Source organism: Hyla sarda, chromosome 9, assembly GCF_029499605.1.
Source record: "Hyla sarda isolate aHylSar1 chromosome 9, aHylSar1.hap1, whole genome shotgun sequence".
NCBI lineage: Eukaryota > Metazoa > Chordata > Amphibia > Anura > Hylidae > Hyla > Hyla sarda.
The window spans coordinates 16,914,401-16,930,558 of record NC_079197.1 but is presented as its reverse complement, the minus strand read 5'-3'; the positions used below and the strand labels follow the sequence as shown (position 1 = coordinate 16,930,558).

The 16,158-nt window shown below is 43.2% G+C and overlaps 1 protein-coding gene across 1 annotated transcript in view; it reads right to left on the bottom strand.

Moving 5' to 3' along the window:
• Positions 1-6,349: 6,349 nt before the first annotated feature.
• COL27A1 (collagen type XXVII alpha 1 chain) overlaps positions 6,350-16,158 on the bottom strand; it is a 341,158-nt gene continuing 331,349 nt past the window's right edge. The window contains exons 56-61 of the mRNA XM_056540545.1: positions 14,044-14,070; positions 13,104-13,157; positions 11,667-11,835; positions 11,461-11,570; positions 10,337-10,552; positions 6,350-7,046 (exon numbers count right to left, since the gene is read on the bottom strand). Of these exons, the coding sequence (XP_056396520.1) occupies positions 6,900-7,046; positions 10,337-10,552; positions 11,461-11,570; positions 11,667-11,835; positions 13,104-13,157; positions 14,044-14,070 (723 nt within the window). The 3' untranslated portion in view covers positions 6,350-6,899. The remainder of the gene's footprint in view (positions 7,047-10,336; positions 10,553-11,460; positions 11,571-11,666; positions 11,836-13,103; positions 13,158-14,043; positions 14,071-16,158) is intronic.

The following is a 16,158-nucleotide window of genomic DNA, read 5'->3' as shown; positions in this document are numbered from 1 at the left end:
TTCCATTTTTGTACTTTCTGAAAAAAAGCCATGTGCAACTGTGGTGGCTTAAGAATCCTATTCAGATGGCGGAATTTTTGCTTGCGGAATTCCACCTCAAATTAAAGCCCATAGACTTCTATGGGATTCCGCCCTCCCATTCACACTTTGGAATTTCCACTTGCGGAGTTCCGCCCCAAGTTAAAGGAGTACTCCGCTGGAAAACATTTTTTATTTTTTATCAGCTGGTGCCAGAAAGTTAGACAGATTTGTAAATTACTTTTATTAAAAAAATCTTAATCCTTCCAGTACATATCAGCTGCTGTATAATACAGAGGAAGTTCTTTTCTTTTTTGAATTTCTGTCTGACCACAGTGCTCTCTGCTGACACCTCTGTCCATGTCAAGAACTGTCCAGAGCAGGATAGGTTTGCTATGGGGATTTGCTCCTACTCTGGACAGTTCCTAAAATAGACAGAGGTGTCAGCAGAGAGCACTTTGGTCCGACAGAAAGAACATTCAAAAAGAAAAGAACTTCCTGATAAGTACTGGAAGGGTAAAGATTTATTAATAGAAGTAATTTACAAATCTGTTTAACTTTCTGGCACCAGTTGATTTAAAAAATATTTTTTTTTTTTTCCAGCGGAGTACCCCTTTAAAGACCATAGGTTTCTATGGGATTCCGTACTCCCATTCACACTTCTGAATTTCCGCAAGCGGAAATTCAGAAGTGTGAATGGGAGTATGGAATCCCATAGAAGTCTATGGGTTTTAATTTGAGGCGGAATTCCGCGAGAGGAAATTTTGCCGTGTGAATAGACCCTTAGGCATTACCGCGCCATTTAGACCCCCATTTTTCCTTCTGTTCACGCCAATGTCAGTTTATGTCATCAGAACCTTGGTCGGGCCAGGAGCGGCAGCCATAACACAGACACACAAATACGTCTCTATTACACTCGGGTAAAACCGACCTAAACATGGGGACGATGAGGACACCAGTCTGTACAGGAGCTAAGAGGGAGACGCAGGAGATCACCGTATTCTAGAAGACATAATAAAATAACAAATTCCAGTATTGCTCTCTGCACCGACCAATTCCACTACACCTGTGCACGGACACAACGGTCCCGCCCTCGGCCTTGTAAACTATAGTAGAGAGAGAGATTGTCCAGCGCTGGGCTTGCGGATAAAAGCTTGTTCTTGATTAAGAAAATTCACAGAAATCACTTGACAGAGGACAACATCTGACGCGTTTCGCACTTAAGTGCTTAATCGTAGACTGATTACGATTAAACACTTACATGAGAAACGCGTCAGAGGTTGTCTTCCATTTAGAAAATTCACAGAAATCACTTGACAGAGGACGCCTGACGCGTTTCGCACTTAAGTGCTTAATCGTAGACTGATCACGATTAAGCACTTACGTGCGAAACGCGTCAGGCGTTATCCTCTGTCAAGTGATTTCTGTGAATTTTCTAAATAAAGAACGAGCTTTTATCCGCAAGCCCAGCGCTGGACAATCTCTCTCTACTACAATAAAATAACATAATAATAAAAAACACCACATCAGATCCTTCTGCACGGCCTCATTCTGAAATGTTTATTTTTTTGTTGTGTTTTTTTTTTCGCTCTCTTTTTTACATTTAATTTTTTTTTTTTTTTTTTACAACAACGTGAATGTGAATAAAAATTTCAACACCCTGAAACAGGTTGATGACGATGGGGCCGAAAGAGAATAAAAAGGACGAGAGAGACGAGGAGGAGTGATGCGGGGTTTACATATAGGAGACCACTGTGCACCTGAACTGAACAGAAGGACTGAAGGGTCCCACAATCACATGTTGAGGTATTTTGGAAGAAATCTCACTTTTCATGGAATTTGCTGATGGAGGATGAAGAAAAACAAAAAATAAAATAAAATAAAAAATTATAAAATGAAATGAAAAAATAAAAAAAACAAAAAATAAATCCAAAATATAAAGAGGTTCACAAAAAATAGACGTTTTTCTAAACATAGAACATGGTATTCTCAGTACAGTACAGCCTAGATTACAATATAATATAGAACACAACAGATACATAATCATCTTTAGCTCCAAATTTACACATAGAAACTAACATTTCTACAGAATGTACTCCAAAGCCAGTTGGGTCTCATAGCAATAGGAATCTATTTAAACAAAGCAAAGAGGAAGGTGTAAGGAAGGGAAAAGGGGGTAGGAGGTCTTTAATGGGGTTACCTAGAACAAAAAAAAAAAAAAAAATTTTTTTTTTTCAAAAACAGCGCCACCCCTGTCCTCAGGTCATGTGAGGTATTGCAGCTCAGATCCAGTAAAGTGAATGGAGCCATGTTGTCATACCACACACAACCTGAGGACAGGGTTGGTGCTGTTTTTTTTTTACATTTTATTTTATTTTTTATTTCTGGATAACCCCTTTAAATTAAAATGAATTTCTCCATTCCCGGTGTGTGAGACACCAGAAAAAAAAGAGAAGCCAAAAACGCAACGGGCAACAGCAGCTCTAAACATTTGGCCAATTTGTTAAAAAATCATACAGCTTTATAAAGCAATTTATACAACCAAGCAGTGAAAAAAACAAAAAGAAAATCTACAAAAAGGTTTTACGAATAAAAATTACTTTGGTACAAATTTCACCAGGACGCAAAAAGCCTACAAAAATATTCCCTTAAAATATATAAACACAATTTAAATTAATTTTTTTTTCTTAATTTATCATTTATTTTAGGTTGTTTTTTTTTTTCTTCCTTTCATTTCTGAGTTACATTATTTGAGTATCGCTGCAGGGTTTAGGTTACCGAAATATAACTTGTATTGACTGAACGAGTGATGGGTGTATGAGGATTTTTTTGGTTAATGAGAATTGGGAAGAGAAGTTACGAGGATAAAGGCGTATTCCAGGAAAAAAAAAATAATTTACGTATCAACTGGCTCCAAAAAGTTAAACAGATTTGTAAATTACTTCTATTAAAAAAATCTTAATCCTTTCAGCACTTATGAGCTGCTGAAGTTGGGTTGTTCTTTTCTGTCTAAGTGCTCTCTGATGACATGGGTCTCGGGAACTGTACAGAGTAGAAGCAAATCCCCATAGCAAACCTCTTCTACTCTGTGCAGTTCCTGAGACAAGCAGAGATGTCAGCAGAGAGCACTGTTGCCAGACAGAAAAGAACAACTCAACTTCAGCAGCTGATAATTATTGGAAGGATTAAGATTTTTTAATAGAAGTCATTTACAAATCTGTAAATCAGTTGATATAATTTTTTTTTTCCTGTAATACCCCTTTAAATAGGGTATCCAGAAAAACAGAGCTGATTTCTTCTAAAAACAGTGCCACCCGTCTTTATATTGTGTGTGGTATTACAACTTGGCTCCATTCACTTTAATGGAACTGAGCTGCAGAGCCACACCCAACCTGAGGACAGGTGTGGTGCTGTTTTTGGAAGAAATTAGCTCTATTTTTTTAATCCTGGATAACCTGAATATGACTGGATAATTGGGAGTGTGGTGGTGCAGAGGGATAAAGTGTCCATCTTATATGATCAAGTCTTTAAGCTTTCCACATGTCACTCCATAGAGCAGTGTTTCCCAACCAAGGTGCCTCCAGCTGTTGCAAAACTACAACTCCCAGCATGCCCAAACAGCCTTTTTGATGCAGACCACTAGTAAGGTAGTTTAATTTTCATTAAACACCATCCAATATAAAGTTTGGTATAAAAGATTGGTGACATCATTCTGTTATTTCATTGTTTCCCAACCAGGGTGCCTCCAGCTGTTTCAAAACTACAACTCCCAGCATGCCCGGACAGCCGAAGGCTGCTGGGAGTTGTAGTTTTGCAACAGCTGGAGGCACCCTGGTTGGGAAACGCTGTGTTATCTGATGAAGCATTTAAATGCGTTATACTTAATTAACTATATATATATATATATATATATATATATATATATATATATAGTTTTTTTTTTTTTACGTGTTTCAAAGCCTCTTCATCAGGTAAGAGAATTATTTCACCAATCTGTTATCTAATGAAGAGGCTCTAAAGCCTTGAAACACATTAATTAATCGTTGTTTTATTTTTATTGAACTTGATTTAAAAAAAGACTACGATTAATTAATGTGTTTCAAAGCTCTAGAGCCTCTTCATCAGGTAAGCGAATGTTGTCACCAATCTGTTATCTGATGAAGAGGCTCTGAAGCCTGGAAACACGTTAATTAACTGTATTTATTTTAAGTATAACACATTTCAATGCTTCATCAGATAACAGAATGATGTCACCAATCTTTGACCTGATGAAGAGGCTCTAAAGCTTTGAAACACGTTAATTAACCGTAGTTTTTTTTTAAAATGAAGTTTAATAAAAATAAAACTACAGTTTAACGTGTTTCAAGGCTTTAGAGCCTCTTCATCAGATAACAGATTGGTGACGTAATTCTCTCTCTCTACAATTAATGACAATAAAACTTCCATTATGTAATGAATTCGTCTGTGCCAAAAATACAGGAACTTTCTGCCCCTCCCCCCACTTCGTTTGGATATCTTTACCCTGGAGGCTGCACTTCTATATGATCCTGCCTGCATAAGTAGTGGCGTATATATATCTAACTAGCAGTTATCCTCAAGAGACTATATATGGTTTCTTAACAATTTTTGTTGCTGAAATTGGCGGGCGCCAGCTGAGACATGTAGTTGCTAGGCCGGTTAAGAAGTGCGCCATCTCTGTAGACAGCAATGCATTTCTAAGCTGTTAGAATCAGAATTTCCGCGGCAGATGTTTGCTGCATAAATTCCGACGTGTGCATGATGCAGCAGAATTCCATTGAAAAAATGGGACTCTGCTGCAGCGGAGTTTCTGAGCTAAATTTTTCCGCCAGATTCCGCTTGAAAATTCTGAAGTGGGAACATGGCCTTACAAGGAAGCCCCTCTAACTCAATATTCCCTAATGGGGTGTATAAGAACGGGTTCTCTAAATTGGACAACCCCTTTAAAGGGGTAGTCCAGTGGTGAAAAACTTATCCCCTATCCTAAGTATAGGGGATAAGTTTGAGATCGCGGGGGGTGCTAGGGCCCCCTGCGATCTCTCTGTACGGGGCCCCGGCTCTCCGGCCTGATAGCGGGTGTCGACCACTGCACGAAGCGGCGGCCGACGCGCCCCCTCAATACATCGCAATGGTAGAGCCGGAGATTGCCGAAGGCAGTGCTTCGGCTCTGCCATAGAGTTGTATTGAGGGGGCGTGTCAGCCGCCGCTTCGTGCGGAGGTCGACACGCCCCCTTCCAGCGGGCTGTCGGGCCCCGTATAGGAGATTGTGGGGGGCCCCAGTGGTCGGACCCCCCGCGATCTGCAACTTATCCCCTATCCTTAGGATAGGGGATAAGTTGTTCACCACTGGAATACTCCTTTAACCTAAGTAGTTCATATGGACCTGGATAGGACCCATTCTGAGTTGCTAGAGGGGCATATGATTTCGGTGTATGCCCCTGCGCATTTTGAAGATATTATGGAGGCTAGAGTGGCGCTGATCACCATCCGTAAACACGGATTTAATATTTAAAAAAAAAAGTGATTCTTATATCTGGTAGGTCGGTGCTTCCCATCCAGGGTGCCTCCAGCTGTTGTAAGACTGCAACTCCCAGCAAGCCTGGACAGCCTTTGGCTGGGAGTTGTAGTTGTGCTACAGCTGGTAGGGAAACACTGCTCTAGACTCTCAGACTGACTCTCACCTATTCGTGTTGCCTAGTGACAATCTGACTTCAGCACCTGTGCTGATCTGGGCTCCTCTGGAAAGCTTCCCTTGACAATAAGCACTGCAAAGTGTCACCCTGCAACATCTGGTTGGGAAACAGTGGAGAAAAATGAGACCTGGTTATGGCAGCGTTCAGTGCTCTCTATTATATGACGGTAAGTTAACCTTTTGCAGCGTCAATCTTCGCAGAACAGACTTCTTCCTGTAACAAAGAGATTCCCAGAGATCAAGCGCTGTCCACAATAATGTCTCTCAGGAGCGAAAGGGAGGGGAGAGGATAGAACCGTACAGCAGGAAGCCGCTATTGCTTCCTTCCATTGCGGAAAAAAAAGAACCCAAAATAAAATACTAAAGCCGGGTGTCGTCCCACAGACGTGTGTGGAAAGGCATCAGCACCTTCAGAAATATTTTTTTTAAATAGCTTCAAATAATAATAATAATAATAATAATAATAAAAAAAGCTTCAAAGCACCAGAGATTTTCACAGTGGGGGTAACACCGGTCGCCTCTCACGTTGTCGAGCCAGTCACGTCTCTTCATAATAAAAGCTTTTTTTTTTTTTTTTTGTTTTCCTTGATTCGTTGCCGGGGGGGGGGGGGGGGGGGGGGGGAGTTATATACTTTCTCTCATTAAATAACATTTATATTATTTTTTATTTATTCTTTTTAGTTTTTTTTTGTTTTTTGTTTGTACACGTTATTTTATATTGCACTTCAACAATGCTTTCTGCCTGTATTACCCATAATGCTCTTTCTGTTAGCCGCTCCCCGGCAGAAGGGGGGAGGATAACGTTATTAATCTTTTATGTTGTTTTTTTGTTGTCTCTCAGGCGGGTGACTGGTAGACCGCGGATCTTCCATATCCCTTTTCGCCGACACCCCTTTTTAGTAAGTGTCAGCTCCGGGGGGGGGAGCAATGATTCTGTTTCCCGTGCCCTCGATTACCATTGCACAGCGGGTTGTGGTGGCGGGCGGGAGGGGGGGGGGGTCTAGATGGTTGTATCCCCTCCGTTCTCAGTTCTGCTCTGGTACAATGGGTCGGGAGGGGAGCAGGGAAGTGTGATTAGCTCTATTATGTTTGCAAGTCATTTGGCACCTTTCACCTGCTCGGAGTACGAGGGTATTCGGGGGTCCAATGGATGCAGAACCAAGGTAACTTTTCACAAGAAGCATACGCTCCCCACTTCCAAGTGAAGGTTCTTGCCGGGTGTGGATGGAGGGAGATTTAAGACGTCGAGGATCGGTAACTGATTGGGGTCTTGTGTTCGAAAGGTAAAGATGGTTTGATGCCAACGTCCATCTTGTAACTGCAACAACAAATATAATATTAGTATATTGATTTATACAAGATCAGATCATGGGGATTTTACACACATTGGGGGAGAAATATTAAAACTACCTCGTTCTTAGACAATGGAAACATAGACTAGAGCATTGTTTCCCAACCAGTGTGCCTCCAGCTGTTGCAAAACTACAGCTCCCAGTATACCGGGACAGCTAACGTGTTGCCAAACTACGCTTAAACTGTGGCGTACACTTTATTTTTTTTATTTATCTCTGCCGTGGTCATAAGTTTTGATCTCACCAGGTCTCATTCCCCGGCTGGCAGATCCGACCTTTTTTTCTACAGACTTGTACGGGAAAAAGGTCGGATCTGCTGCCAGGCCGGGGAGTGCAAGTGCGCTGCCGCTTGCTTCAGCGGCTCTCAGGAGTGAAACCTGTTTTTTTTTATTTTTTATGACAGTAACCCTTTAAAGCAGTGTTTTCCAACCAGTGTGCCTCCAGCTGTTGCAAAACTACAGCTCCATGTATACCAGGACAGCCAACGTGTTGCCAAACTACGCTAAAACTGTGGCATACACTTTTTCTCTATTTATCTCTGCTATGGTTGTTAAAGCGTTGCTGTCATTGGAGAAAAACTACTGGGGTGACACACTAACAAACCTCCTCATGTAATCTCCTTATTACTGGGGTGACACACTGTAACAAACCTCCTCCTCATGTAATCTTCTTACTATTGGGGTGGCGGGGTTTTTCTGGATGGGCGGGTGCTTCGGAAGCTAACTTTATTGCTGCAGGCATAGCAGCGCCCCAATCAAGAGTGCGCTCTAGGCGGCTGCCTATTTTGCCTATAGACGGAGCCGGCCCGGCAGGCGCCAAAAGAATGAGATTCCTCAGTGTGAACCCGGCCTCATTCTTCGGACAAAGTCTTTATGAACCATGGCAACCAGAAAACAAAGCCATAAATAGGAGGTAAATGATTTTATGTCTATTCTGTGATGTATTGGAGTTATATATAACCAGAGCACTTATAGATTTCTGAGTGGCAATAACTTTCGGACTACGCCTAGAACCGTACCCCTGGCTGTTCATAGATTGACTTCACTTTGATCATATGCAGCGATATTAAAACTCAAATGGAACAAAGAACTATAAAAGAACAGCAAATAACACCGGTAAAGACCAGACTCAACCGGAGCAAAGTCTACAAGTATATATGCGTATCCCATTAAGAACACCTCACAGTCCGCTGCTTAGCTGCAGGAAAATGCTATATACACCCACCGGAAATATCTAGTTATAGCCGCTACAGACCTTCTACAATACAGTACAGATCCTTTCAGTGTGGTTTTTGGCTCTAGACCAGTGTTTCCCAAACAGTGTGCCTCCAGCTGTTGCAAAACTACAACTCCCAACACGCCCGGACAGCCGAAGGCTGGGAGTTGCAGTTTTGCAACAGCTGGAGGCACTCTTGTTAGGAAACACTGCTCTAGGCAGATTGATTCTCACCTATTCTTGTGGCACAGTGATAATCTGACTTCAGCACCTGTGCTGATCTGGGCCCGTCTAGAAAGCTTCCCAGTGCACAAAGTGTGGCAGCTTCCGAAAACTATATAGGAGTCACTTATTGTGCATGGGGGTTGTAGTTTTGCAACAGCTGGAGGCACCCTGGTTGGAAAAAAAAACTTCTAGATGACAACCATTATCCAGTGGTGTGCATAGAAAATATTGATATGGGCCTTTTAGTATGGCGTCTGATTTTTATTAAAGGGGTATTCCAGGAAAAAACACTTTTTTTTTTTTTTTTTTTTTAATCAACTGGCTCCTGAAAGTTAAACAGATTTTTAAATGATTTCTATTAAAAAAAATCTTAATCCTTCCAATAATTATCAGCTGCTGAAGTTGAGTTGTTCTGTTCTGTCTGGCAACAGTGCTCTCTGCTGACATCTCTGCTTGTCTTGGGAACTGCACAGTGTAGAAGAGGTTTGCTATGGGGATTTTCTTCTACTCTGGACAGTTCCCGAGACAGGTGTCATCAGAGAGCACTTGTTCTTTTCTGTCTAACTCAACTTCAGCAGCTGATAAGTACTGAAAGGATTAAGATTTTTTTTATAGAAGTAATTTATAAATCTGTTTTACTTTCTTGAGCCAGCTGTTATATATGAAAAAAAAATTTGTCCTGGATAGGGGTATTCCGGGGAATTGATTGCGAGGGGGTCCAACCACAGTTAATGTATGGGACCCCACTACTTACCAGCCCCCACTTTCCGGAATTAGCGCACGTGACGGCCTGCTCAGCATTCACCAGCTCGGACTGGGCCCCATCTCAGTTGCTGATTGGTTAAGCGGGCCGTCACTTGCTCTAGTCTCCAAGGATGGTTAAGTAGCGGGGGTTCACATACTTTTTGGCCATATAGTGTGTTTACATGTTTACAATGTGACATTGCTTCAGTTGTGGTTTAGAATAGGACCAGTTCCCATAGATCGTCCGATCTTTCATGAAAACTAATGTTAAGGCTATGTTCACACTGCGCTAGTGCCCCTTTTAGTCGTATGTCTCAGCATACAGAATACTGATGTATACTCTTAAAGGGGTACTCCAGTGGAATTTATTAATATTTTTTAAATCAACTGGTGCCAAAAACTTAAATAGATTTGAAAATTACTTCTATTTCAAAATGTTAATCCTTCCAGTACTTATCAGCTGATGTATGCTCCGCAGGAAGTTGTGTAGTTCTTTCCAGTCTGATCACAGTGCTCTCTGCTGCCACCTCTGTCCATGTCAGGAACTGTCCATAGCAAACCTATCCTGCTCTGGACAGTTCCTGATTTGGACAGAGGTGTCAGCAGAGAGCACTGTGGTCAGACTGGAAACAACTACACAACTTCCTCTGTAGCATACAGCAGCTGATAAGTACTGGAAGGGTTAAGATTTTTTAATAGAAGTAATTTACAAATCTGTTTAACTTTCTGGTACCAGTTGATTTAAAGAAAAATGTTTTCCACCGGAGTACCCTTCAATGGTAGCTGCAGACCCTAATGATTTCAATGGCCATACAGAGTCACCTAGTGAATCAGTTCTGGGCGTACACACTATTTGGAGTGGACTCTGCAGCTGCGGATTTGAGTCCACTGAAAATAGAGCATTCAGCCTACGTGATTATATCCGGCCATTGAAATCAATGGGGTCCCAATAACAGTATACATCGGCATCCAGTTGCCCACGGATACGACTAATGGGAGCGCTGACGCAGTGTGAACCCGGCCTCAACCCAAAAACAACATTTTGCTCGGTTTAAGCAGTTTGGAGTCTTACCCTGCAGTCATCCACAGTGACCTCTGGCTGATATTGACCTCCTGCCTCAAATATCTGTCCATTCCAGGCCCTGAATCGCACAGCATTCTGGGAGGGTTTGTCTGACGATGATCCCCACACAGGGACATTCAGGCAGTGGATTGTTATGTGCTGAACGGCCTCCGAACTCAAGAGGTGAAGAAAATTCATCTGAACTCGGCCGACGTCAAACACCAACTGCGGGAGGAAAGGGTAGAGGGTAAGAGGGGCCGAGGGCGAGCGGGGACAGAGGGCGTGAGGGGGCAGAGGGCGTGAGGGGGGAGAGGGACAGAGGGCGAGAGGGACAGAGGGCGAGAGAGGGAGAGAGGGGGCAGAGGGCGAGAGGGACAGAGGGCGAGAGGGACAGAGGGCGAAAGAGGGAGAGAGGGGGCAGAGGGCGAGAGGGACAGAGGGCGAGAGGGACAGAGGGCGAGAGGGACAGAGGGCGAGAGGGACAGAGGGCGAGAGGGCCAAACCCGGAGTTTGTTTAGAATGCCGGGAGCTGCAGGGGAATACGGGGGCCCCAGCGGAGGGAACCCCGCGATCAGACATCGTATCCCCTATTCAAAGTATAGGGGATAAGATGTCTAGCAGCAGAGTACCCCTTTAAACAATTTCCAAAATGTAAAAAAATGGGAAAAACTGAGGAACGGAGCCACAGATCAGGAAACGATAAAGACCAGCGTCTTATAAGCCTGTACCAACCGGTTAGTGCGGGTGATGCTGATGACAGATTCCCTTTAAATCACATGATTTGCAATGTGAAAAGTGTAAAAAAAAAACAAAAAAAAACAGGCACCATAAGAATACCAATCCTGATTTAGCATGGCAGTTGTGGAACAATTTGGGCTCCAAATACAACAAAAATCATGGCGCATAGTAATTTAGACTAAATTTATAATGCAGACTGTGTAAAATGCACCTAATCTCCTAAAATGTGATTCTATTATTTTAGTAAAGTGTTTCCCAACCAGGGTGCCTCCAGCTGTTGCAAAACTACAACTCCCAGCATGCCCGGACAGCCAACGGCTGTACGGGCATACTGGAAGTTGTAGTTTTGCAACAGCTGGAGCCACCCTGGTTGGGAAACACTGTAAGTATTTTACCTTGGATGCAGTGACCGGCCTAAGACACGTCTGACCACCCTGTGTAAAGTTACAGGTGACTTCGATGGTATCAGAAGAACAGCCAAGATTGGGATCAATCCAATAAGTGCCTGCAAAAAAAAAAAAAGTCCAGGATTACGAGGGGGGTGATGAGGGAGTGTAGGTCACCTTATAGGGGTAGAGCAAACAATTCATCCTGTACTTACCATCTCCCATCTTTTGTTGGCAATTCATCAGATCTCTGCAGATTCGGGCAGGGTTGTCTTTAGTGCCCAGCGGATTTTTTATACTTTGGATGAGGCTACTGAGGTAGTGTAAGGTCTTAAAAATTTCTCCTCCGTGCTCCACAAACATAAAGTCAGTACTTCGGTAGGACTGTACAAGCCACAAAAAAAATATAAAAAGGTTTATCATCATAATCATATTAAACAAGTTGTCCAGCAAAATAAACAACCTGTGTATGATTTCGCTGATCCCCCCCTCCCTTCCTGACTGCTTGGGACGAGACCAGTGATGTGAAGTTCATATTACTGCTCATTAGATTTATGACTCATTAGATAAGGCAGCAGTGAGCCCTTCTCAGTCACAGTAGTTTCTGTCAGAACACTGCTGCCTTATCTAATGTTTACTTGGAGACAGCAGGCAGTATAGGCTCTCTCCACTGAAGCTAGTGAATTATAGATACAGGCTGTGCAACATACATTCATCTAATGTGTATGGCTGTGTGAATATACTTATTCTCCTAATAGAAATTAATGTTGGCTGAAGCCGAAAGATTTTGATGGGGCCATTTAATGTATATGAAAGTGCCCCTCACCAGCAGATGATGGGGAATGGAAGGATCTGGAATGTTGAATTTCAACACGCTCAATACTTTGGGATGGGAGATTAGCCAGTAGACTAATGACCATCTTAAGTCAAGCTTGTGGTTGGGATCTTAAGTCAAGCTTGTGGTTGGGATCTTAAGTCAAGCTTGTGGTTGGGATCGTAAGTCAAGCTTGTGGTTGGGATCGTAAGTCAAGCTTGTGGTTGGGATCGTAAATCAAGCTTGTGGTTGGGATCGTAAATCAAGCTTGTGGTTGGGATCGTAAGTCAAGCTTGTGGTTGGGATCGTAAGTCAAGCTTGTGGTTGGGATCGTAAGTCAAGCTTGTGGTTGGGATCGTAAGTCAAGCTTGTGGTTGGGATCGTAAGTCAAGCTTGTGGTTGGGATCTTAAGTCAAGCTTGTGGTTGGGATCTTAAGTCAAGCTTGTGGTTGGGATCTTAAGTCAAGCTTGTGTTTGGGATCTTAAGTCAAGCTTGTGGTTGGGATCTTAGAGTCAAGCTTGTGGTTGGGATCTTAAGTCAAGCTTGGGGTTGGGATCTTAGAGTCAAGCTTGTGGTTGGGATCTTAGAGTCAAGCTTGTGGTTGGGATCTTAAGTCAAGCTTGTGGTTGGGATCCCAGCAGCAGCTGGACCCCACTGATAAATGACCTATAACCTATCCCAGTGTTTCTCACCAGGGCGCCCCCCAGCTGTTGCATGCATGGACAGGCTTCTGAGTTTTGCAACAGTTGGGGGCGCCCATAACATGAAATCTAAATAACTTTTCCCACCATAGTGTCTATTATACTGCCAGTCAGCAAATGAGAAGAGTGTAAGTACCGGTCCATTGGAGTCCATTAGGGCTTGGTAAGATTCACTGAAGTCTTCTGTTCTCTGAAAGTAAAAATACAGGAAAAAATTACAAAAATAAAATCATCCTCCCGGTACTAAGAGTATAATGTAACGAGATGGAGGCATTCATGTAATAGTAGGCCAGCTGCTTAGTGTAATACTACTACCATTTCAGCACATATTTTATACTACAATCTCAGCGCTGTTTTTGGAATGAATTAGCTCTGTTTTCCTATTTCTGGATAACCCCCTGAAGGTCAGACCTCCAACTACCATAAAGCGATGGCAGACCCCATACACTGTAATTTTGGGATGGGAATACCCCTTTAAGGCAGCTGTCCTGGATAAACAACCTCTTTAATGTCTTTATGACATGACTATTACAGGGTATCTGATAATGTGAGATTACACAAAGTAATGGAGGATAGCCCCAGTTATATGTGTCAACTAATAATATAGTAGAGTTAAATCAGTTCTACTTTGTCTATATTCCTATGTAAGTCTATGGGACTTCCGGATACATATCCTGATCGTGCTATTCTAGCGCTGCAGAGATTATCCGGGACTTTTAATAAACATCTTGCTGGACAGGGGCAGGTCGGGATCGGAGTACGGGACGTGAAGATGGGATATGAGGATGGGATATCAGGACAGGATATAGGGACAGGAAGGGAGTATGAGATATAAGGACTGAATATGAGGATGGGATATGAGGACGGGATATGAGGACGAGATAGGGCACAGCCTAAGAGGACTGGGAAACGCTGGGTACTCTGATAGTAAATGAATGAAGCAGAGATTATTAATCCTCAATGTAACTATTGTAAATGCCTCTGTCCACAGGTTACCACTATATATTATATATATATATATATATATATATATATATATATATATAATGGTGAGGATTAGAAATTAAGATACTTACAAATGATTCCAAAAACACAGGAGGCCCCTGGAAGAGATGGAAAAAGAAATCCCATTATTGCATTATTATAACCACAATCTCTAGGCATCACCTTAACTAAATTAAAGGGTAACGTTGTGGCCCAATATGTTGTATAGTAGAATCCTACAGCAGATATTCTGGCAGGTCACATCATATATGCAGCAGATCCTGTGCAGGTGAATATACCCTTAAAGAGTACTCCGCTGCTACACATCTTACCCTCTATCCAAAGGATATGGGATAGGATGTCTGATAGCGGAGGTCCCACTGTTGGGGCCCCCAGCAATCTACCGCGGCAGTGGTCGTGATGTCACGGCCATGCCCCCTCGTAACATCGCGCCATGCTCCCTCTATTCATGTCTATGGGAGGGAGTCAGCTGCCACGCCCCCTCCCATAGATATGACTGGAAGGGGCGTGATGTGACGTCATGACGGAAAGTGGTCGTGAGATCATGGTCACAGCTAGAGATGAGCGAACTTACAGTAAATTCGATTTGTCACGAACTTCTCGGCTCGGCAGTTGATAACTTATCCTGCGTAAATTAGTTCAGCTTTCCGGTGCTCCCGTGGGCTGGAAAAGGTAGATACAGTCCTAGTAGACTCTTTCCTAGGAATGTATCCACCTTTTCCAGCCCACCGGAGCACCGGAAAGCTGAACTAATTTATGCAGGAAAAGTCAGCAACCGCCGAGCCGAGAAGTTCGTGACGAATCGAATTTACTGTAAGTCCGCTCATCTCTAGTTACAGCCTCCGGCTCCGAGCATTCTGAACAAAATGTTCAGAATGCTGGAGCACCGGAGAACCCCTTTAAAAGAACCGGTTATGATGATAAAAATGCTAATGTCCAATCTACAGGTTTTATGTTCTAGAACAGAAAGGGCTAAGTGGACTCACATACATTTTAGAAGAATCATTTAAACCTCTATACATTCTGTGCTCAGGAGTCCAGTGGGCGGTCTTATTGAGTAACAGCCAATTCTGTATGTGAACTCGCACAGCCGTTAGGACTGCCCACTGGACTCCTAAGACTTAAATTAGGTCTTTACAAGTATATCTATTTGTGGCTTAAGGCTACATTCCTGTAAAGTATTTTGGGGATATTTATTGAGCCATAAAACAGTTGTATTATGACTCAAAAACCTTTAAAAAGCATTTAGTTCTAAAGAACTAAATTAAAATAGCTGGTAAATTATATTTTTTTTGCACTTTTTTGGGCTGTTTTTGTCCCCAAAAATGGCTGGTTTGCAAAAAAATAACCTGCTCTAGACAGCTCCAGACAGGGACAGAGGTGTCAGCAGAGAGCACTGTGGTCAGACAGAAAAGAACTACACAACTTCCGGTGGAGCATACAGCAGCTGATAAGTACTGGAAGGATTAAGATTTTTTTTTAATAGAAGTAATTAACAAATCTGTTTTACTTTCTGGCACCAGTTGATTTGAAAACCTTTTTTTCCCTTTGGAGCACCCCTTTAATTCCACCACTTTTGTTTATCGACTACAAACAACATAAGCAGCCGCTGTCCGGCCTCGTGATTACTGACTGACATGTAACTACAGTGGTCCCTCAGCATACGATGGTAATCCGCTCCAAATGGACCATCGTTTGTTGAAACCATCGTATGTTCAGGGATCCGTGGAATGTAAAGTATAGGACAGTGGTCTACAACCTGCGGACCTCCAGATGTTGCAAAACTACAACACCCAGCATGCCCGGACAGCCGTTGGCTGTCCGGGCATGCTGGGAGTTGTAGTTTTGCAACATCTGGAGGTCCGCAGGTTGAAGACCACTGTTAGAGGAAGTTGTACTCACCTGTCCCCGCCGCTCCTGACAGTCACCGCTGCCCTGGATGTCGCCTTCCATCGCTGTCGCCGCGTCCCCGTGGTGTCCCCAACGCTCCAGCAAGGCTTCTGCTTCCCCGGCATCCTCGCTCTCTGTCGCCGCCATCACGTCGCTACGCACGCCGCTCCTATTGGATGACGGGACGGCGTTCACTGCGACGTGATGACAACGATGGAGAGCACAGACGATGCAGGGGATCCCGAAGAGGACGCGCCGGAGCCCCGAGGACAGGTAAGTGATCGTCAGCGGACCAC